General features: G+C 43.0%; 1 protein-coding gene across 3 annotated transcripts in view; it reads left to right on the top strand.

The window, feature by feature from the left end:
* CWC22 (CWC22 spliceosome associated protein homolog) overlaps positions 1 to 24,315 on the top strand; it is a 136,183-nt gene that overhangs the window by 12,043 nt on the left and 99,825 nt on the right. For 2 of the 3 annotated variants that reach the window (XM_033946516.1, XM_033946514.1), the window contains exon 2: positions 9,999 to 10,066. In XM_033946516.1, coding sequence (XP_033802407.1) covers positions 9,999 to 10,066 — 68 coding nt within the window. The remainder of the gene's footprint in view (positions 1 to 9,998; positions 10,067 to 24,315) is intronic. The other variant, XM_033946515.1, reaches the window with a different exon arrangement.

The following is a 24,315-nucleotide window of genomic DNA, read 5'->3' on the forward strand; positions in this document are numbered from 1 at the left end:
CCACATATCAAAACTGTGACAATAACTAAGAAGTAAACCAAGAGAGCCCTGGATAAACACCACTGCAAAGTGTGATGTCAAAATGAAATACTGTTAACCCATTAGCAATCTGTCAGTGCTTCATTAGCAGACTCCGAGGGATCCATGGTGTCCAAAAAATCTTGCGCTGCTTCCATTGCCCTTCATGAAATACCTTAAGTACTGCTAGATACAGAAGCATAAAGCTAAGGTTTTTATCATGAAGCCTGTTACAGAGTGGAGTGAATGAATCTCCAGCTGGTCTCTGTCAGGGCGGTGGAAAAGTCTTGAAATATTTTCACCAGGTGACCATCAAAGGAGAAAACATCACGTTTCGCCCTGTATTGTCATAGTATCTCCACTCTGTGAACATAATTATGGAATTTCACAATCACAATGCTTGGCTTAGTCAAATCCTGGGCTTTGCGGCCCACTCGATGCACACGTTCCAATCTTGCAGGCCCCACAGAAGATGTAAAAATAAGTTCCTGAGATAGCCAGGCTTCCAGATCCTTCATTAAGCGAGTGACAGACACAGACTTGAGGATGCCAAGAAATTGCAAATTCCCTCTGTGCGCTCTGTTTTCTAGATCCTTGAGCTTGTCGGCCTGTTTAGTAAGTTGTTGTTTTAGCGCCAACAACTCCCTGGATGTATCTTCGACTGTGGACACTCTTCGTTCAAGCTCTCCCGTCCGATTAGTTGTTTCAGTAAGTAAAGTTTCCAAATTAGCAATCTGGTTCAAGAGCTGTGCTAGATGAGGGTCTAGGGCCGCAACACAGCAGAGGTCAAAGTTTCCACATGTTTGCTTGGGGGAAGTGAGACCTGGGAAGGAGAATGGGATCCCGGGGTATCTCAGCTCAAGCCGTTCGTGAAACCGGCAGTGGTTACTCTGAACTCACTTTGGGGAGCTATAAAAAATTTACAGACGGTATGTACGAGATTTATTTCTCCTATGGCTGATGTTTCAACTAAAATTAAAAAATTTGAGCTAGACATCCAAGACCAAACAAAGCAAATTGGGGAAATTCAAAAGTCTATAGTAGAGATTAAAACTGTTACTAAACAGCAAGCAATGGATAAAGTTTTTCTTTATACGGAAGATTGAAAATCTGGAAAATCAAAATCGGAGTTTGAATCTAAGGATTTTAAATTTTCCTATGTCCAAATTTAAAGCTCCCAGAGAGATTTCAAGGACTTTCTAACTTCCATATTAAAAATTTCGGAAGTGACTATAGCACCTTGCAAAAGATTTACGGTACTATCTAAAAAGGACAATAAAAGAAATGAATGTAACAACAGAACAAGAATTATTGGCACTCTTGGAGTCATCAAGTTTCAAGTTTAATAAGGATTTGATTGATCGCCTAATCAGAATTCTAAGCGATGTACATATTACTAAAATTACAAAATTTAGGGAACAATACAACAAATGACAAAACTAAGTCTTGCAAGATTAATGACTAACGTTACAGACCCATGAAACACAAGTTAAAAAAAGGGAAGGAAATACAAATTGTTTGATAGTAAGAAAGATGTTCAAGGGAAAAACAAGAGAGAGAGAAAAATCATTATACTTCAAAGAAGCTATACAGTAAAGTTAAAATTTGGCCACAAGACTGGCTTACTAATTATTAACTGCATCTATAAAAAGAAAGCTTTTTAATTTGCTCTTAAAATTATCCAAGTTGCGTTCTTCCCTTAAGTAAATAGGGATTGAGTTCCATGTTTGAGGGGCTGTGACTGAAAAAATGAATTGCCGTCGTGTATTAATAATTTTTAGTGAAGGAATCATCAATAAATGTTGTTCATTAGATCTCAGTAATCTATTTGAGGTGTAGGGAATCAGTAATTTATAAATAAAAGCAGGAGTTTTATAAAGTAAGGATTTGAGTGACTTTGAATTGTCAGGACGAGCTACACTAATTGTTTCTCTGGTATTTTATCGGTATGAAGACTTGATTTTGAAACTTTACTACGGATGTCTCTAAATGAACTCAGTCAAGAAGGAAATAATTTCTTACTTATCGTGATAGTTACTTCATTGGGTGATTCCTTCCAGTTAAGATTTCCTTGTAAATGTTTGTGTTATATCAAGATAATAAGTATATTTTTTTATGACCCAGATCAATTACGTTTCTTTTTAGAAGGGAAAGAAGTTTCTCTTGCACCCCAGTGATTTCTGGAATAATTCAAGTCCTTTATTAATGCTAACGTTTTCACTTTAAATTCCTTTTATTATGGCAATATGTTCTCTTTCCTGGAAGAGTTTCTTTCTTGTTTTTCTCCTCCTATCTTAATTTGAAGACTTTGGGTGTACCGGATTAGCGCGCAGTATAGGACGCGCTAGCCAAAAATCTACTGCCTGCTCAAAAGGAGGCGGTAGCGGCTAGTGCGCTTGGCAATTTAGCACGCGCTATTCAGTGCGTTATGGCACTAGTACACCTTTGCAAAAGGACCACTATGTTTAAGTTAATATTGCTTTTCGGTTTATTTCTGTTTAACCCAATAGATGATTGGATGAACTAATATCGTTATTTACTTGTTAAGCACAATCCTGTATTTAAATGAAATAAATTAATTAATTAAAAAAAAAAAGTTTTTCCACATGTTCTGGAGCAAGTGGCAAAGGGAGATCTTGTAGCTGTTCTGCCATCTTACCATCAGTCGCCTTCGTGCATTCTCAATCCTTTTTCTGAGATTTAGAGCTCATGGAGTCGGTGTTTTAAAAAAGATATCTGTCCATAAAGCTCCAAGCTATCACCGATGGCAAAATTGCGAGATTAGAAAGCACCCAGAGCTCAAGTAAAGTGGGAAAGGTGCTGGAGGGCTGTGATCAGTTTTGCTATGCATCCGACACTGCTCACAACATCACGTGGTCTCTGTATTTGTGATTTATAAAATGACAGTTATACAGAATTTAGTTTTTGGGTTTTTTTACACTTATAATACAATTTTTTCAATATAAAATAATATTTGAGGCTTTTGCTGATGGGATCAGACAGTTTGGAGACGAGGACAGATTGTGTAGACAAAGACAAATGTTTGTCCCCATGTCATTCTGTAGGTGCCACATTCACTGATATAAATAGCATAAAATATATGACATTTTGTAATCATCAAAGAACTTGATATCAAAATATATTCTAAAAGTAAAACATATCCTGAAAAAATGGGTTAATCAAATAATTACACTGGTCAACAAGCATTTTGCTATTGGAGTTGTCACCTGTACCTTAACAAGAGCCACATGTTGACTCTAAATCTGAAAACAGTTTTTGTCTTATCACATCCTGTTTTTAAGTTATGTGTCAGTTTGTGTTTATATAATTTTTGTCATAAGAGAGTAATTTAAATGAAGCCATACATTTTCTATTAATTAAAATAGCTACTTCAGCCTTCTTTCCCACCGCAGGAGCGGAAAAGAAATGTTTAACCTACCCTTTTGTCAACTTACTTGATTCTAAAGCACTCAAATGAGTTTCTTGGATGTAATATATATCAGCGTCTTGTTGTTTCAGAAAATTAAGAATTTTAGTTCTCTTGACTGAATGATTGAGCTCATTGACATTTAGGGCTCCTTTTATCAAGCCTCGCTAACGGTTTAACGCACATAATAGCGCAGGTTAAACCACCAACCGCGCTAGCCGCTACCGCCTCCCTTGAGGTGGTAGTTTTTAGGCCAGCGCAGGGGTTAGCGCGTGATAAAACATTGCGCACGCTAACCCCGCTAGCGCGGCTTGATAAAAGGAGCCTTTAATGAATATAACTTCAACATACTGAGCATTCTAATTAAAGGGGACCTGAAAATGTATTGCAATGTCCTTAACCCCACCTAACCTCCCTTAATTCCCTATGTAAAACCCCACCCCTTCCCTCACCCCCCCCTTTATAATACGAATGCCTGAAAGCACCAATTTTGATCAGGAACTCAAAGCTCTTCCCCAGGCATCTCATATTATATTCCACAAGAATCAACCTTCTTTCTAAATCAAATACAAACACAAACATAAATTATCATTAAATTAGTACCCATGTGAATAAATTAACTTAATATTGATAATTCATAAAATAGTAAAAGCTAGTCATTCTTAATTAATTATAATGCATCTTAGATATTTCTAATGATACCTTAATTTTATATATAGTCCTTCATATTCATCACTATTTAATCAATAATTTATCTGTATATTATAAAGCAAAATAAATTAATCTAAAATTCAAGTCTTTATACAAAAAGAGCTGCAGTCTTATTACCTATTCTGGATATGGCTTAACATACTTCCTTTAAGCTATTCTAATAAAGTAAATCTAAACATCTCTATAAAATATATATAATTTTCATTATGAAACCAAACTCCTTAAGGACTTCATTATCTACCTTACTATTATTCTATCTACACAGACATATTCTCATCTATTTTTTTTTTTTTTTTTTAAACTATTCAGAATCCACTCTATTTAATTTCCTAGTGAACCATAGAAATAAAAATACCTTTTACTTATCTAAATCATTCAATCTACATCCCTTCCCCACACATTCACCCCATGAAACCCCCAATCATCAAACCTTACTATAAATATTCCTTTTTGATTCCATTAAAATTCCCATTATCCTATATAATAAAAGACTAAGCGCAAATGCGCACTTAGGATTTCGTGTTCCCTGCCGCTGTGGTGTGTGATCCGTGGCAGCCAACCCAGCGCCAGGGAACATTCTGGCCACTCCCCTCCTCCCGCCCTCACTCACCATGGAAGCCAGGCAATCTCTCTCCCTGCCTGCGTCCTCAGGGAACACACCTCGGTCCTCACTCGCTGCTGCCGCCGCCACCGCTGCTGCTGATCCTCCTGTAAAGAGCAGCCTATGATGGTGGCTGGCTTTAGCGAACCTCGAAGGCCACTCTCCAACCTCGGTAGCACATTCTCTCTGACGCACGGGATCGCGTCAGAGGGAACGTGCTACCGAGTTGGAGAGCGGCCTGAGAGGTTCGCTAAAGCCGGCCACCATCGCAGGCTGCTCTTTACAGGAGGATCAGCCACCACGGGGATCGTGAGAGGAGCCGCCTGTACTTTGAAACTTTAAAAAAAAACTTCAGCCGCAGCAGGCCAGCCTGCGGGAAGGGAAGAGGGAGGGGCCGAACGGAGCAGGACAGCTCACGGTAAGAGAAGGGAATGGGGGGTGGGGAAAATGCTGCTACTGCTTCAGCAGGGACCTGGAGGGGAAGGGAAATATCACTGCTGCTTCTGCAAAGGAAAGTGGGGGGGGGAGAGAAGGGAATGGGGGGTGGGGGAAAATGCTGCTACTACTTCACAGGGACCTGGAGGGGAAGGGAAATACCGCTGCTGCTTCTGCAAAGGAAAGTGGGGGGTGGGGGGAGAAGGGAATGGGGGGTGGGTAAAAATGTTGCTACTACTTCACAGGGATCTGGAGGGGAAGGGAAATATCACTGCTGCTTCTGCAAAAGAAAGTGGGGGGGGGAGAGAAGGGAATGGGGGGTGGGGGAAAATGCTGCTACTACTTCACAGGGACCTGGAGGGGAAGGGAAATACCACTGCTGCTTCTGAAAAGGAAAGTGGGGTGGGGGGGGAGAGAGAGACAGAAAGAAATACAGACAGACAAAGGAGGCCAGGGAGAGAGACAGACAGAAATAAAGACAGACAAGGGACCAGAGAGACAGACAGAAAGAAAGACAGATAGACAAAGGGTGCCAGGGAGAGAGAGAGAAAAATAGCAGGAGGGAGAGAGACAGAAAGAAAGGAAGAAAGAGACAGGAGCAGGGAGAGAGACATAAATAAAGAAAGACAGACAGGCATATATTCTAGCACCCGTTAATGTAACAGGCTTAAACACTAGTCTCTTTAATAATAAGTGGGTATCTTTATTGTTCATACTAAGAAAAAACAAGAGATCATTTAGTTTTCCACAGCATCGTCACAATCATACCATTCTTTCAGATCATCAGCTATTCAATGAAACCCATTCTCACCTTTTATCATATATAAATAACAACATACATACACTCCTCCTTAAACTAACATTAGCTCAGTTAATAACAAACCCATCTAAATTCCTTCAATAACAATTAACCCTCAAATGTGTTTTTAAAGAATATTGATCATGAATTTATTTAATATTTTATACTTTGCAGTCCATTATCAAGTCATAATGAGAAAAGGTCCCAATTAATGCAATCTCTCATGCAATCTATAACACAAGCTTCCAGACCGAACTCTCCTCCTCCTCCTTTTGTTAAGAATGTTCATACAACAATTTCCCTACTATATCCACCAACTTTAGAACCGGGAGATTCAAGCCTCGTTTTCATCTGTAAACAGTTATACTTCTGTTTACCCAGCAGAAACCTCATAGTACTTCCTTCTGGTACGTCAGCACAATCCCTTCTGTTCCACTGTATCCATGGATCTCCATTCCTCTGACACGTCCACAATCCAGAACAATCACCATAGCTTCCAAACGGACATTCTTCAAGGCGAAACCGTTGTAATTTGTAAAATGCTAATACTTTCAACTGTCAGCCTGCTCAGTCTCTGTATGAAAGACCGTGCTGAATTCAATGATAACAACTAGCTCAACATTCCAATTAACCCTTGAATGGGTTTCACACCTTCTTTTCTCCTTTTGTGATCCTTTCTTCCTTTCCACATTGTATAAATGAATCTTTGAAATCATTTCTTTGTGAGACCATTTGAATTATATTAAAAATAAAATCACCCCATGTTCTTTAAACTTGTCTCACAGAAAAGCCTTAAGTGGAAAACTTTAGGACATGGGCTGTGCTTGCTGAGTATTCTCTTAACTTTGCAGGGTCTTCATACTGCACTGTATTGTTTGCATGGGTAACCCTCATAATGGCAGGATAGAGAAGGCCATATCTTGCCCCAATTTGTTGATGATCCGACCTTAGAAATAAAAATTGCTTCCTCCGATTTGCCGTTGCTTTAGCAAAATCTGGAACAAACAGCAGTTTTGAATCCTTATATCTCAAATTTCTATTTTCCTTTGACAATTGGAGAATTTCTAAGGCATGCTGGAATCTTAAAATACTGAATATCAGTGGCCTGGGACCAGAGTTACTGTTTGAACCTGTATGAGATTCTGTGTGCCCTTTCTATCTCCTAAGGGAACTTTAATGACATTGGAAGTAATTTGGGAATTACCTCTTGCAAAAATAAAATAGCATCCTTTCCTTCCAAACCCTCTGCCAGACCAAGAACACGCACATTACATTTACGTGATCTGTTTTCAAAATTTTCTAGCTGCTTTGCCATCTCATTAAGCAACTTACAGTCCTTACATCGTGTCTGATCCTCTTCTAAAGTAGCCACACGATTCTCTAGCTGATCCAGCTTATTATTGGCCAAAGTCATTTGCTTTGTTAAACTTGAGACTTCCTTTCTTACAGCTACTAGCTTTCTTACAGCTACTAGCTTTCAGCTCTGCCATCAGATCCAGTAAATCAATTTCTCCATCAATGTCAGGCAACGGAATCTTGGAGGGAGTAACCTGATCCTGTTTCACATGTTTACTCTTTCCTCCTGACACAAAAGCCACCTCTAATTTAGTTTAGTTTTGTTCCAGCTATCATCTATTATTAGATGTGAAAGGATTTTTCTTAAAAAAAACAACAAAACTTTTTAAGGTTGAAAATAACTGAAAAATAGCCAGGTTGTGAGGAGCTTCAAATGTACCCGACCATTCCGCAGTGCTCTCAAGCCACGCCCCCAGTCTCCCAAGTTTCATAGTCTAGTAAGTGGTATTCCATGATCTATCATATTGAAGGCAGAGGACATGTTTAAGGAAACTAGAACCATTTCTTTGCCTTTGTCCAAATTAACTGAGATCTCATTCAGAATCACTGCTAATGAAGTTTTGGTGCTGTGTGCTTTCCTATAATCAGACTTTGACACGTGCACTGAATAGTCTTCTTGATACAGGCACAAATGTACACATACGCCGAGGAAAGCTATATAGGCATGCAGGAGCATCAGTCATAGGTGTGCCTTATTGTGGAGCATCATAGACACATGTCCAAAGGTGTCACTGTAGAGCATTCATGTCACAAAAGTGATTTAAAAAGACTGCTAGCTGTGATTTTCTTGCTTCTTGGGACCAAGCTGTTGATGGATCGATATTAGCTCTGATCTTTTCATATAGATGTAAAATAGCTGCCCTGCTTAGATGGTAACTATTCACCACCGGTCCTGTATGAGTCTTTGGTGAGACCTCATTTAGAATATTGTATATAATTCTGGAGATTTCACATTCAAAAAGATATAAACAGGATATAATCAGTTCAGAGGAAGGCTACTAAAATGGTCAGTGAACTTTATCATAAGGTATATGGGGACAGACTTAAAGATCTCAATATATATACTTTGGAGGAAAGGCAGGAGAAGGGATATACGATAAAGATGTTTAAACCAATCTTATGTACTGTTACTAGCCAGCAAAAACATTACAGTAAAACGTGGATAAAAGCCTCAATATCTTATTTTACAGACAGCAATCAGTACTGATTTCAAGCTGCTCCACTTTTTATCATGGGTAGTAAAAAAAACTCCACGCGGTAATGAAACTTTCAAAACGGGCTCAAACCTACCAAGATGTTTAAATACTTACGTGGCATAAATGTGGATGAGGTGAATCTCTTTCATTTGAAAGGAAGCTCCAGAGTGAGAGTGCACAGTCTGAAGTTAAAAGGTGATAGGCTCAAGAGTAATCTAAGGAAATACTTTTCTACAGAAAGGGTGGTAGATGTGTGGAATAGTTTGCCGGTAGAGGTAGTGGAGACAAAGACTGTGTCTAAGTTCATGAAAGCATGAAACAGGCACATAGGATCTCTTAGGGAGAGGAAGAGATGATGGATACTGCGGATGGACAGACCAGATGGGCAGTTTGGCCTTTATCTTCCATCATGTTTCTATAAGGTCAGTCAGTACTGTTCATAATCCCTGTAGAAGGATCTAGCAGTGAATGAGACATTTTGGCCCTTTTCTATGAAAAGGAGTAACGGTAAGTCTTACTCTGTTTGAATGACTGGTTGATATGAACAAATGATATTGGTGGCCCAAATCTTGGTCAGTTGCCCATGGTAAGTGGAGCTTGTTGGAAGCTAAGTAGGGAGCACGCTTCATGTGTCAAATCAGAAAAAATTGTTACGACAGAGGTATGTTCTTATAGAAGATCTAGTATGTTGGCTATTGAGAGGAGCATGTTAAGGAAGAAAGGATATGCTAAATGAGTAGTAGAAACCCTCTTAAAAAGCATATGCAAGGATGTAGAACCTGGTGCCTAGGTTTTACAGCCTGAAGATAATGGGCAGTTTGGTCAGGTTGTGGAAAGCAGCCAGCATTAACAGCAGGCTTTCCTCCCCTCCTTCCACCTCGGCATTTCCAGGTACAGTATAGTGGTAGCAGTGTCCCTTTTTTTTTTTTTTTTTTTTTTTCAACACTGTCTCAATGCAGCTTCTCTCATCCTGGCTGCCACCTGGAAATTGGAGACTGTTCTACCTGCCTATAAGTGGATTAATATGGAAGAGTTCACAACTCAGAACAACAAGGCTTTGGCCATGTGAGAACACATTTGGGAACCATTTTCTTACTCATTGTTCCTAGAATATGTTGTTAGGCATTTACCTGCAAATTCTATAAAAAGTGCTAAAAATTGCACAGTTTAATTAAATAACACACCCAGATTTGCATATGCAATTCAAAGCGCTGAATATAGAATATGGGGGTTAATGTAAGTGCAAAGTAGAGAAGAGGAAACCAAACTATATCCACATGATGCAAGGTTCTGCATTAAGATTTACGCCCCTGAAAAGGTTTTAGATATTGTTGATATATTTAAATACTCTGCTCAATGTGCAGTGGCAGTAGCATAGGTTTTTAATATTTTTATTGTAGTAAATGTTGATGATTAAAACAAAAACCTACAATTTATTTATTTTTTTTATTTAAGCAGACTTCCAGTTATGAAAAAAGAGATGGTCGTAGCACTCGGCACAGAAGTTCCTCTCCTGAGGATAGGTATGAATTACTACTGTACTTTATAAAATATTCTGTATGTATATGTTTCTGGAAGGAAATCTTTACAAGACATTCTGAGCATTAAACTGTACTTTGATTAGTAAATACTGTTCATGACAAGTCAACTCCTTTTGTAATGGCTTTAATGAATAAAGGGCTAGATTCACTAACCTGCCCGAATTGGAACAATCCGTTTCCGATTTTGGGCAGGTCCGATGAATTCAGGAACCTAAAATATGCAGATGGGGGCGATCTGAGGAACATCCCCCATCTGCCTGCACGGATTGTGCATGCGCAGACCTGTTCGAGCCGTGACTTTTTTTTTTTTTAACTTTAAACTGCAGCCCCGCTTTAAAACCACGGGCTTGCACTGCAGGGAAGGATGGCAGAGAGCAGGAGAGTCGGGGCAAGCAGGCAGGAGAGTTTGGGGCAGAGCAGGGCGGCATTCAGCATCCCCACAAGTTCATTGGAAATCTCCAGTGCGGGGAAGGGTAGGAGAGTCGGGGCAGGCAGGCAGGGGGTTCGGGTTCGGGACAGGCAGGCAGGTGCCTTCGGGGCTGCAAGAGATCGGGACTGACAGGTTAGAAAGCATGGCGGCAGAAGGCAGGGCAGTTGCAAAGGGTTTCAGCGACTGGTCCTCAGCAGTCGCTTTTTTTTTGATCGGCCAGCCCAGTTGGTGTTGCAGAGTTTTGTTTAGTGAAAGGCGTCTGCCTACTTTGCATGCCGTTGCCCTCATTTGCATGCGTGGATTGGAGGATGGTTGGTAAGTGAATCGGGCTGGGGTCGCAAACCGATCGGTACACGATCGGTTTGCTTTGTGAATCTAGCCCAAAGTTCTTTTCTCTTTTATGCCTAAAAGAGGGGTTATTAGCCTTAGTAGTCAATTTAAATCTTTTATTGGAAGCTTACATGCTAGAAGCAGAATTTGATTGCAGGTTTCTGTCTGGTAAAACTCCTATCCTGGAAGGACCTCTGGGTTATTGGACTATCCACAGATCTATCATGTGTATATTCAATGCAGATATCCTAAAACTTGTTTGGCTGGATGCTAGGACATTCTAGAGAAACTAGTGTCCTAGCACATAAAAAGTATGGTGACAACATCATCTGCTGTAAAACTAGCTTCTTGTTATAATTTAGCATTTTCTTGTCATGTTCAGATTTCTCAAGCCTGTCCTGGTGATACCACAACCTGTTTTTGTTTTTAGAAGGTATTTTTCTTCTCTTCTCTCCAGCTTGGGACCTAGCACCTAGGACTTTTTCCATCCCTGCTGATCATAAGTGAAAACTAGAGAAAGCTTTTGAAGTAGTTTATAGTTTACAGTATACGGTAGTTTATTTGTATCCTGCCTTTTTCAAGGCGTGTCACAGCAGATACATACATAAACACTACACATTCAATGACCAATACAAACAATAAAATAGTAAAGTGACCTGCATTATATCACTATATCCAAATACAAAGCTTAAATTCCATACTTCATTTCACAAAAAAGGGGTGAGGGGGTGTTTTTTCCAGCAATTTTAAAAAATTCTGCAAATTATGCTGCTGACAAATATTCAGTGGAAGTTTGTTCCATTCACTGGGACCTATACATGAAAATATACTGTCCTTGGACATCTGTAAATGTAATTCCTTAACAGTTGGAATATGTAAATCTGCATGAGCAATAGAGGCGGATCATGTGGCAGAATATCTTCCACCAGATACTTCGGTGCCATATTATGCACACACAGACCATTATCAACAGTTTGTAACAAATCCTAAATTATCCCAGGACAAGCAGGCAGCATATTCTCACACATGGGTGATGTCACCGACGGAGTCCCGCAGCGGATAGCCTCGAAAGCAGACTTGCTTGAAGATCTTTCTAAGAGCTTCCGAGTGCTGCACCGCGTATGCGCACGTGCCTTCCCGCCCGAACTAGGGGGCGCGTCTCCTGTGTGGATCCTCAGTTCAAAGTTTTCTGCGGAGCCCCCTGTTCTTTTCAGCTCTGCAGCACTTAGCCTTCTCTTCACCGCAGCTGTTTCTTATTCTTCGTAGTTCGGTCGCTGTGTTATTTTCGTTCGTGCTTCTTTAAAAAAAATAACATTTTTTCATCATCTCCTTTTCGTCCGGTCGGCAGGCCTTGGGCCTAGGCCCAACCACTCGCATCGTTTGACACGGACTTTATTTTTTCTGTGTCCTGGCCTCTTACCAGGTTTAAACGCTGCCGCCAGTGTAGTTGAGTGATTTCTCTTACCGACCCTCACTCCCGTTGTATCTCTTGTCTGGGCCCGAGTCATTCGCCTGATGATTGTCACTGTTGTTGGATTCTTCAGACTCGGGCTTTTCATCGACTGTGTGACTAATTTCACCAACATTTTGGCGGTATGGAGCAGTCTTCTGACTAGGTCTTGACCTCGGCCCCAACGGTGGCCCCGGTCTCGAAGGCCTCGACCCCCACTTCGATGGAAGCCCCGGTCTCGAAGGCCTCGACTCCGGCTTCCATTCCTGCGAAGCCTTTGACCTCGTCAGCTTCGATCTTGAAGGCTTCAATGATACCTCCTGTGAAGACAGCCTCGCTGGGTAAGTCTCCTATCTCTCCTTCAGGTACCGTTCCTAAAAAGCCTCCAGAGTTCTCACGACCTCCTTCTAAGCGTGCCTCCAAGAAAAGAAAATACTCATCTTCGAGGTCGCCCTCTTTGGAGCGCACTGCTGCATCTACAAGACCAGATCCGTGTGTCTCGGTGCCCACGCTTGAGAACATGTTGAAGTCCATTTTGACCACTCAGATATCTTCCATCGTGGCTCAACTGGTTCCGTCCTTGACTCTGCCTCGGGTAGACCAGCCTGGAAGCCAACCTGATCCTCCAGTCCTCGTGTCTCAAGGCAGTTCTCGTACTTCGAAGTGGCTCTCCTCCAGTGATTCTTCACCTGAGCCTCCAGTGTTGCCTCGCTCGAAGCATCGTTCTAAGCATTCGAGGCATCTTGCTTCCAAGCTTCAACGAGAGTCTTCTGCAGTACAATCCACTTCCATGGACACCGAGGCTTCTCTGCCTCGCTCTTCCAAATCCAAGCACAAGTTTCGTATACTGACTGCCTCGACTCAAAGTTCATCCAGATAAAGGACTCCTCCTTCGAAGTCAGCTATCCGAGACTCTTCTCCGCCTGCCTCGACCCATTCTCTGCCTCGGACACCGGGAACTTCACCATTGCGGAGTCTGAAACGTAGACATTCTTTGACTCCACCTCATGTTGACAGTGCAGCTTCTTCAGTTACCATGCGTCTTGAATCTGAACCATTGTCTCAATACTCTCGGGAAGCTTCCCCTTCCTATTCTGTGGCTCCTCGGTCTCGTAGTCCATCTCCAGATGAGACCTCCTCGTCCAAGTCTACTTCATTTGCTAAGTTCATTTTTGAAATGGGAGAAGCCCTCAAACTGGATCTTCATTCGGACTCCAAATATACTCCTGAATATTTAGCGGATATGGAACTTTCTCATCTACCTAAAGAGTCTTTGAGATTGCCTCTCACTCCAGTACTTAAACAGACTTTCATTCGGAATATGGAAACTCCCTATTCTGTAACTGCTATTCCATCCAAACTGGAATCACGTTATCGTACTGTCCCCTGTAAAGGGTTTGAAAAATCTCAACTCTCTCATCAGTCCATGGTGGTGGAGTCATCTTTGAAAAAGGCCCATCCTTCAAAGATTTATGCTGCAGTTCCTCCAGGCAGGGAGGGTCGTACCATGGACAAATTTGGTCGTCGTTTATATCAAAACTCTATGATGGCCAACAGAGTTCTCAATTATAACTACACTTTCACCAACTATTTCAATCATTTTCTGAAACTGTTGCCTTCCTTTTATCCTGACATTTCCAAATCGCGTCTTCCTGAGTTTAAGCAAATCCTTAAGACTCTTTCTCAATTGAGACTCTTTATGCTCCAAGCCTCCTATGATGCTTTTGAATTATCTTCTCGTGTCTCTGCTTTTGCTGTAGCAATGCATAGATTAGCCTGGCTGTGCATTGTTGACATGGACCCCAATCTTCAAGATCGTTTGGCAAACTTACCTAGTCAAGGGAATGAGCTATTTGATGACCCCATTGAAGCAGCTACTAAGCGCCTCTCTGAACATGAGCACTCTTTTGCTGCTCTGCTTTGACCAAAGCCCAAGACTACTCCAGCTAGGGCATATAAACAAACTCCACGTCGTTACCCTCAGAAAACAACTCCTGCTTTTTCCAAGCCTCCACCTCGCCGTCCTCAGCAGCAGCCACGTCAACAAAAGTCACAAACTCCTGCTGCCACCAAGCCAGCTCAGTACTCAAGGGCTGTGGACTTCAATAGACCGTCGGTGTTGCATCAAACTGTTGGAACTCAGAGCGATTTTCAATGCTCTCAAAGCTTTTCAACACCTTCTTTACGACACAGTGGTTCTTGTCCGGACGGACAATCAAGTGGCCATGTATTATGTCAACAAACAGGGAGGGACGGATTCTCACTCCCTTTGTCAGGAAGCTCTGAGGATGTGGCATTGGGCAATTCATCACAACATCTTTCTCAGAGCTGTCTACATTCAGGGTCAACACAACTGCTTGGCGGACAAATTGAGTCGTCTTCTGCAACCTCACGAATGGACACTCAATTCCCCCACACTTTGTCAGGTGTTTGCTCGTTGGGGGACCCCTCAAATAGACCTTTTTACGTTCCCCCTCAATTTCAAACTATCTCAGTTTTGCTCCCGCATCTACTCTCCTCAACATCTCGAGGCAGATGCTTTTTTCCTGGACTGGAGGAATCAGTTTCTTTATGCCTTCCCTCCATTTCCACTGATTCTCAGGACTCTTGTCAAGCTCAAGAGGGAATATGCCACTATGATTCTGATAGCTCCTCGGTGGCCCAGACAACCATGGTACTCCCTTCTACTTCAACTCAGCACCAGGGAGCCTCTACTTCTGCCAGTTTTTCCTTCTCTGCTCAATCAGAGTCAAGGGTCCTTGCTTCATCCCAATCTGCAGTCTCTACACTTGACAGCTTGGTACCTTTCTGCATAACAGACTCTCCTCAATTTTCTCAGTCTGTTCAAGATATTTTACTTGCTTCCAGAAAGCAGTCCACTCGACAGTGTTACGGCCAGAAATGGACTAGATTTTCTGCTTGGTGTTCCACACGTCGGCTGCAGCCAATGTCTTCCTCCTTGGCATATGTGCTGGACTATTTGTTTCACTTGTCACAATCTGGACTTCAGTCTACATCTATTCGAGTCCATCTCAGTGCTATTGCTTCTTTTCATCGGCCTCTTGATGGGAAACCTCTCTCTGCACATCCCATGGTTTCCCGCTTTATGAAAGGACTTTTTAATCTTCATCCACCACTTAAACCGCCTTCAGTGGTTTGGGATCTTAATGTTGTTTTGGCTCAACTGATGAAGTCTCCTTTTAAACCACTTGACAAAGCTCACCTCAAGTATCTCATTTGGAAAACTGTATTCCTGATTGCTCTCACATCTGCTCAAAGAGTTAGTGAGTTACAAGCTTTGGTTGCGGACCCACCTTTCACAGTTTTTCACCATGACAAGGTGGTCCTCCGTACTCATCCTAAATTCTTACCTAAAGTTGTTTCAGAATTTCACATCAATCAATCTATTGTTCTGCCAGTATTTTTTCCAAAGCCTCATTCTCATCCTGGAGAAGCGGCACTTCATACTTTGGACTGCAAACGTGCCTTGGCTTTCTACCTCCAACGCACTCAACCTCACAGAACATCTCCTCAACTTTTCATCTCCTTTGATCCAAATAAGTTGAGACGTCCTATCTTGAAGCGTACCATCTCCAACTGGATGGCTGCTTGCATCTCTTTCTGCTATGCTCAGGCTGGTCTTCCTCTGCAGGGTCGAGTGACGGGCCACAAAGTTCGAGCTATGGCGGCGTCTATAGCTTTCCTCAGATCAACTCCTATTGAGGAAATCTGCAAGGCTGCCACTTGGCCTTCGGTTCATACTTTCACCTCTCATTACTGTCTTGATACTTTATTCAGGAGGGATGGCCATTTTGGCCAATCTGTTTTGCAAAATCTTTTTTCTTAAATTGCCAACTTTCCCTCCATCCCATTTGGCTTAGCTTGGAGGTCACCCATGTGTGAGAATATGCTGCCTGCTTGTCCTGGGATAAAGCACAGTTACTTACCTTAACAGTTATTATCCAGGGACAGCAGGCAGATATTCTCACAGCCCACTCACCTCCCCTGGTTGGCTTCTTAACTAGGTATCTGAACTGAGGATCCTCACAAGAGACACACCCCCTAGTTCAGGCGGGAAGGCACGCGCGCATGCGCAGTGCAGCACTCGGAAGCTCTTAGAAAGATCTTCAGGCAAGTCTGCTTTCGAGGCTGTCCACTGCGGGGCTCCGTCGGTGACGTCGCCCATGTGTGAGAATATCTGCCTGCTGTCCATGGATAACAACTGTTACGGTAAGTAACTGTGCTTTTTAGTTTCAGCCAATACAATGTAACATAATATTCTGACACATGCTCACGTCTCCCCAGACAGAACAGCGTCCTGACCACTGAATTCTGTGCAACTTGTAGTGCACACAGTCTAAGACTGGCACACCCAAAAGTATCGTATTACAGTAATCAAAACTCGCTAACACAATTGTCTGCAGAACAGCTTTAAAGGTACTACCAGACAGAGAGGACCTAAGCCTACTCATCAAATGCAATTTGAAGAACATCTTTCAAACCAATTCTTGCATGTGCCCCCTAAAGATCAAACCTGAGTCCACAAGAGCTCCTAGTGCTTGAATAGTATGTTTCCTGCCGCCAAACCTCACAGCCTGCTTCAGCTAGAGCACTGGTGCTGGAGTAATGAGGCTAATTTAACTATTCCTCACAGAAGCAGGGAAATGCACAGAAGACTGAAAGACTGAGCACAATGCCAGGACTTGGTGTTAGTCAGAAGATGAATGGAGGATATCTTTTTAAGAGCATAGATTAAAAAAGGAGCAGACAGTGATCACCTAAAGCTCCTGGACTCTTCACCCTCCTCCCTGCATACCTTGAAGATAGATGACAGTTGTAATGCGCATGCATCCCTGATTCTGCTCTGTCATCTTGCTAAGTGCTGGTGCATTATGGGACACTCTGTGTAGTGTAAGTCTGCCAAATACAGCAATAATTCCCTTATTTGGAAGACTGACTCCTTGCAGTGAATCTTGGTGGCAAGTCAAATTCGTGCAAGACAAATGCGCGCAGTCAAATACGCGCAGACATTTCAGCGCAGAACAATTGCGCACATGAATCTTAGATGCACTGTGCAGGTTTATGTGTTGCCATCTTGCAAAATGGTGCAGAGACAGGAGCAAGTGGGCATTGCTCCTGCCTCCCATTTTCAAGGTGCAGGTATGGGTGGGACTGCTAGATGACCAGGGTTAATTTTGAGGAGAAGGGATATGGAGTCTGGGAGGGGGTTCTAATGTCTCCCATCCTGTCAGTGTGGTAATCAATACCTTATATGTGCCCTGACAGGGGGGGAGACATTTTACTTCTGAGTGCATATGTCTGTTTCTTGTACAATTCCACTCTTCCTGGAGAAGTGGGTTGTGCATCTCATGTCGCGAGATTGCTTTTAGGAAGCCTCATTTACATAATTTTTCTTACCCTCCCCTCTTACCTCAGGACTGCTCTCTGGTCACCAGTTGCTTTTCTACAAGTGAGACAGTAGACTCTGGATCCAGGGGAATGGTCCCTGTCCCTGAGAGCCTTCAGCTGCATTGTGGCATTATGGGATCAGCCTACAAGAAGGTGGATTGGTTCTTCAGCCCCCGTTGCAAGCCAGGAAGTGAAGGCTTGGATGTGCTAGTACAGCCCTGGCCGCTGGAGGGCCTTCCTTTGTCTTTCCCCCATGGCCTATGATAGGGCATCTGCTGAGACGGATCAAGATGCACAGAGGTCATGTGGTTTTCGTGGCACTTGACTGATCGAGACACTCGTGGTATTCCAACCTCGTTTGTTTGCATCTGAATTGGTGGCTCAGGCTTCCCTTTCATCCTCATCTCCTTATGTAGGTCCCGCTTGTGCTCCAGGATCTCAACCACTTTGGTCTTATGGCCTGGCTGTTGAGTGCAAGGCCTTAGTCCACAGAGGCTATTCTTCAGGCATTATAGCTACTCTCTTGCGCAGCAAAAAGAAATAATCTGTGGCAGCTTACACAAGGCTTGGAGATGTTATCAATTGTGGTGCATCCAGAAGCACAAAATCTGACTTTACCGTCAGTACCTCTGATTCTCGTGTTCTTTCAAGATTGACTGGAAAAGAGCCTTGCTGTCAGCTCTCTGAGAGTTCAGATGACCGGTCTCTCTTGTTTGGGCCCTAAGCCTCTGAGAGGCTCTTTGGCTGCTCATCCGGACATTGTCCATTTTCTTAGAGAACATTGAGGCTTCAGCTCCTGCTGTAGCTGCCCTGTCTGACTTGGAATCTCAATCTAGTTCTCCGATCGCTGGCTCGTCAGCCCTCCTTCCTTTTGAAGGTGGTCTCTAGTTTCCATATCAACCTGGAGGTCCAGCTGCCTACCGTTACTCCCTCAGGTTTGAGAAAGCAGGACCAAATGCTGAAGTCATTGGATGTGCTTAGGCTTTTGTTGCGGTACTTTGGAGGTCACAAACAAGTTTTGGGTATCCAATTACCTCTTTGTACTGGTGGGTCCTGCCCGGAAGGGCAGGCTGGCTTCGAAAATCACCATTTCGAGATGGATCTGTATGGCTATTTCATCCGTCTCTATTTCTGCTAGAAAGAAACCTCCACTTTCTGTGAGGGCTCATTCTACTACAGGCATTTCTTCCTTGGGGAGAATCATGGGCGATCTCTTTGGAGAACTGCAGGGTTGCTACCTGGTCCTTCTTGCATACTTTTACCAAGTTTTAACTGAATTGATGTGGTGGCTAAGCAGGATTTCTGTTTTTGGTTCCTCTTTTTTTGGCAGCAGGCTCTTCAGTCCCACCCTGACTTTACAGGACTGCTTTGTTATGTCCCACTTGTACAGTCCCTGGACAAGAACAAAAGGTTAGGTTCTTACCTTTGTTAATCTTCTTTCTTGTAAATCCATGCTCTATTCCTGGAACCCATCCTGGAAACTGCTGATTTCGCTGATTGTCTGCCTTGATAAGTATTGGTAGGCTAGACTTACGGTTTCTTGACCAGCCCTTCTAAGAGTACCATCTGATTATGTTAAGCACTGTATTGGTAGGCTAGACTTACGGTTTCTTGACCAGCCCTTGTAAGAGTACCATCTGATTATGTTAAGCACTTTGCTTTGGTGGTCCCCAGCTATAGCACCCCCCTCTGTTTGTGCAGGCTGTGTCTCCTTATAGCACAGTTTCTTTCAGGTTTATAGTGTTTAATAACCTGTTTCAATTGTTTAGAATTGTTACATTTTTTTCTTGTTATGAGCAGATTAGACTTATTTCCAAGGGAGTTTCCCCATACCCCTCCCTTTTGTCTATGTTCTCTACAGGTGTGACTGTCTGCTTTTGCACAAACTGATGATCAGAGGGCAATCCTGAGGGAAGAGGGGAGGGTTAGAAAAATTATGTAAATGCGTCTTCCTACAAGCACTCTCGTGACATGAGAGTGAGTTTACAAGAAAGAAGATAAAAGAACCTAATCTTTAGATATTACCTTGATGGGCTGCACTGTTTTTCTGATACTGTGCACTTTATTGTTTTATTGCAGTGATAATTTTTATGCCATTTGTTTATTGCGGAACTTAAATTTTGCATTAGGAAGGTGTGCACAATGTCAGTGCATGACTATAATGTAAGCTTACTGCATCAGCCTCTAAATGTTTTTTAATGCATCTCTTTTCAGACCTTTTTGGGAGGCAAACCTAACCATTTTCAGGTTTGCTACAGTGAATGTGAATAAGATGAATGTATGCTTTTCTGTCTTGTGTGTATTCATTGTGGTAATCCTGACTAGTATACCTCCAGTATAGGTCTGAAAACACAAAATGATCCACTTCTTTAATTCCTCTTTCTACAAAGTGTTTTATATATGAACAATGTTTCACCACCTCTAACCTAGACCTCCAGGCACGGCAGAGTGGGTTTTTTTTTTCCTTTTTTAAACAGGCAGCTGAGCAGGGAGAGCAGCCAGCAGTCTTCCACCTCTGTGGTGCCATGTCACAAATGCAGGAAGGAAGAGCAGGCAGGGCAAAAAAGAAAATTAGCTAGCTGAATTCCCGAAGGTCCAGGGGTGCTGGGCTGCGACCTGTGAGGAGAGCCAGTTGGTACTCGCTGCGGCCTAGAAGCAGGGGGGGACCGCCAGACTACAGAACTGAACAGGAAACCCGCCCCGACTCTCCTGCTCTCTTCTACCCTTCCTGGCGGCAGAGAGCAGGAGAGTCGGGGCAGCATTTGTACCCACAGTGGAGTTTCTCGTATCCATGGTCAGATGCAAGCAGGGATTTTCAGGGCTGCAGGGCTGGTATTTCAGTGCAGGAGAGAGCAGGAAAGTTGCTTGGTTTCGGATCGGCCAGCCCAGTCGGTGTGCCTGAAAAATGTTGGTGAATCGCTGCCTTGCTAGATTTGCATGCCATTTCCCTCATTTGCATGTGTGGATCGGATTGGGTGCAGCCAGAAGGTTAGTGAATCAGGTCGGGGTCGTAAAGGGGTCGCAAACCGATCGGTACTCGATCGATTTGCTAAGTGAATCTAGCCCCTGATTCTATAACAAGTAGGCACCTAGTCCAAAGTGCCTGTCTAAAAGTGGATGTGATTAGGGGGTGGATCATGGGCATGTTTTTGACTTAAACACCTTTTTTTGACTTAGGCGTTCCATTGTGTGCCTAACTTAGATGCAGGCATATAGGCCAAGAAAACCCTGTGCCTAAAAGTTGGGATGTCTAGTGATGTCTCATGCAGTTTAAGCATCGCTAAACGTGATTCTATAAAGTATGCCTAACTTTTATAGAATCGAGTTTAGTGCTGAACTAGGTTCTGATTTTATAATTTAATATGTGACATATAGAATCGGGGCTTTTGTATTTATATCATTTGTATAATATGACTAAGGGTCTTGGTCTATATGTCGCAGAAGTTACTTGACTGTCACTAGGTCCTTTAAACTTGTTCTCCCATTTTGTAGGTGCTAAAATATCGCTATGAAACTTACTATGTAATTGTGTAAACCATTTCGTTTTAAACAGTATAGAAATTTTTAAAATAAATAAATAATAATACTTGTACAGTGGTGCCTCACACAACGAACTTAATCCGTTCCAGGAGCAAGTTTGTTATGTGAAACGTTCGTTGTGTGAAACGCGTTTTCCCATAAGAATACATGTAAAACAAAATAATTCGTTCTGCAGCCCTGTTGTCCCATAAGAATACCTGTAAAACAAAATAATTCGTTCTGCAGCCCTACATTTCCCTCCCTCCACCTCACCTCACATGCAGAGCCTGCCAGCCTTCTCCCTCACCCAGCCGCACGATCTGCAGGAGGCTAAGAACTTCGGGAACTGGGTCAGTTCCCACTGCAACTCCATGTGACTCTAGGCAAATCACCTGACCCTCCAGTTGTCCTAGGTCAGTGGTCGGCAAACCGCGGCTCGCGAGCCGCATGTGGCTCTTTAGCCACTTGAGTGCAGCTCTGCACTTGCCTAGGGCCCGAAACTGTCAGAAGGGTCCCAGGGCTGGCGTAAGAGGGGGGAGCATAGATCTAAGGGGCCCTGCGATCCAAACTTCTTTATTAAACACCTAAATTTTCCTTTTCAGAGGGACCCCGACATGGCAGCTGTTCTCATAAACTGCCGGTAGCTGCCCCGAAGCTTTCCCTTTGCGGCGATCTGCCCTATCAGAAACGGGAAGTTGCAGCAGAGGGAAAACTTCGGGGCAGCCGCAGGCAGTTTGTGAGAATGGCTGCCATGTCGGGGTCCCTCTGAAAAGGAAAATTTTGGCTGGAGAGGGCAGTGATCTCTTGCCTTCCCTACTGCTCCTCCCCCGTACTGTCCAGCTTTCCCTCCCCTGCTGGCCAGAACTCCTCATCTTTCCCCCAAGAAATTCAACAGTTTTCCTTCCTCCCTCTTCGGCTGTACCAGCAGGTTAGTTTGTCTGCACAATATTCACTGCTGCTGTGCATCAGCGGGTCTGGCTCCCGGCACGATCTCAAAAAGCTGTGCACGCGCAGCTGCTGGAGTTGATCAATGTTCTCCTCTCCTGCAACTTCCGGTTTCCGGTTGCGTCAGAGGAGAAGATTGAACAACAGAGCATGCGCGCATGTGCTGCTCCCTGAAAGCGTGTGGCTGGCCGAAAAAGAAAGCCGGAAAACTCGGCATCCGAGGTAAGGTGAGGGTGCTGCTGTTCCCGGCTCACATTAGGAAGCGGCGAGAGTAGTTCCGCCCCCCCCCCCGGGCCCCTCGGGTGACTTCGTTGTGTGAAACGAAGTTCGTTATAGGGAGCAAGACAAAAAGTTCGTTATGCGCAGCGTTCGCTGTGCGAGGCGTCCGTTATGCGAGGCACCACTGTACTGTTCTTTAAGAACATAAGAATAGCCTTACTGGGTCAGACCAATGGGCCATCTAGCCCAGTATCCCGACTTTACAGAGGCCAATCTAAATACCTGACAAAAACCCAAATAGTAGCAGCATTCCATGCTACCGTTCCATGTCTGTCTCAACAGCAGACTATGGACTTTTCCTCCAGGAACTTGTCCAAACCTTTTTTAAAACAAGTTACGTTAACTGCTCTTATCACATTCTTTGGCAGCGCGTTCCAGAGCTTAACTATTCTCTGAGTGAAAAAAATATTTCCTCTTATTGGTTTTAAAAGTATTACTCTACAACTAACTTTGAGTCCCCTAGTCTTTGTAAATTTTGATTCAGTAAATAATTGATCCACTTGTACCTGTTCTACACCACTCAAGATTTTGTAGACTTCAAACATAGCTCCCTTCAGCCATATCTTTTCCAAACTGAAGTGCCCTAACCTCTTTAGTCTTTCCTCATACGAGAGGAGTTCATCCCCTTAGTCACTCTTCTTTGAACTTTTTCTAGTGCCGCAATATCTTTTTTAAGATGGAGAGCAGAACTGAATACTCAATATGAGGTCACACCATTGAGCGATACAGAGGCATAACATTTTTAGTCTTGTTAACAGAGTACGGTATTGGGGTTCAAGAAGGGATTAGATGATTTCCTGAAGGAAAAGGGAATAGAAGGGTATAGATAGAGGTCCTGGACCTGATGGGCTGCCACGTGAGTGGCCTCTGGTCTGACCCAGCAGAGGCACTGCTTATGTTCTTATCCCTTTTCTAATAATTCCTAGCATCCTGTTTGCCTTCTTGGCCACTGCCGCACATTGGGCTGAAGGCTTCAGCGTATTGTCTACGATGACACCCAGATCCTTTTTTTGAGCACTGATCCCCAAGGTGGTCCCTAGCATCCAACAATTATGATTTGGCTTATCCTTCCCAATGTGCCTCACATTGCATTTGTCCATATTATATTTCATCTGCCATTTGGACGGCCAGTCTTCCAATTTCCTAAGGTCTTCCTGCAGATTTTCACAGTGTGCATGCGTTTTAACAATTTTGAACAGATTAGTGTCATCTGCAAATTTAATCACCTCGCTCGTATTGCCAATTTTTAGATCATTTATAAATAAGTTAAATAGCACCAGTCCCAGCACAGATCCCTACGGCACACCACTATTCACCCTCCTCCACTGAGAAAAGTGACCATTCAACCCTACCCTCTGTTTTCTGTCCTATAACCAGTTCCTTAATCCACAGTTGAACATTACATCCTATTCCATGACTCTTTAATTTTCTCAGGAGCCTCTCATGAGGAACTTTGTCAAATGACTTCTGGAAATCTAGATACACTGTATCATCCTGCTCGCCTTTATCCACTTGTTTATTCACACCTTCAAAGAGGTCATTCAAATTGACGAGGCAAGACCTCCCTAGACTGAACCCATGCTAACTCTGTCTCATTAAATCATGTTTGTCTACATGTTCCACAATTTTATTTTTTATAATTGTTTCCACTATTTTGCCCAGCATCGAGGTCAGGCTTACCGGTCTGTAATTCCGCAGATCCCCCCCTGGAACCATTTTTTAAAAATCAGTGTAACTGGCCAATGTTCAGGTACTTTAGATGATTTTAATGACAGTTTACAGATCACTAACAGCAGATAGCAATTTTATGTTTGAGTTCTTTCAGGACCCTGGGATATATATCATCCGGTCCAGGTGTTTTATCGCTCT

Source organism: Geotrypetes seraphini, chromosome 5 (genome assembly GCF_902459505.1).
Source record: "Geotrypetes seraphini chromosome 5, aGeoSer1.1, whole genome shotgun sequence".
NCBI classification, from domain to species: domain Eukaryota; kingdom Metazoa; phylum Chordata; class Amphibia; order Gymnophiona; family Dermophiidae; genus Geotrypetes; species Geotrypetes seraphini.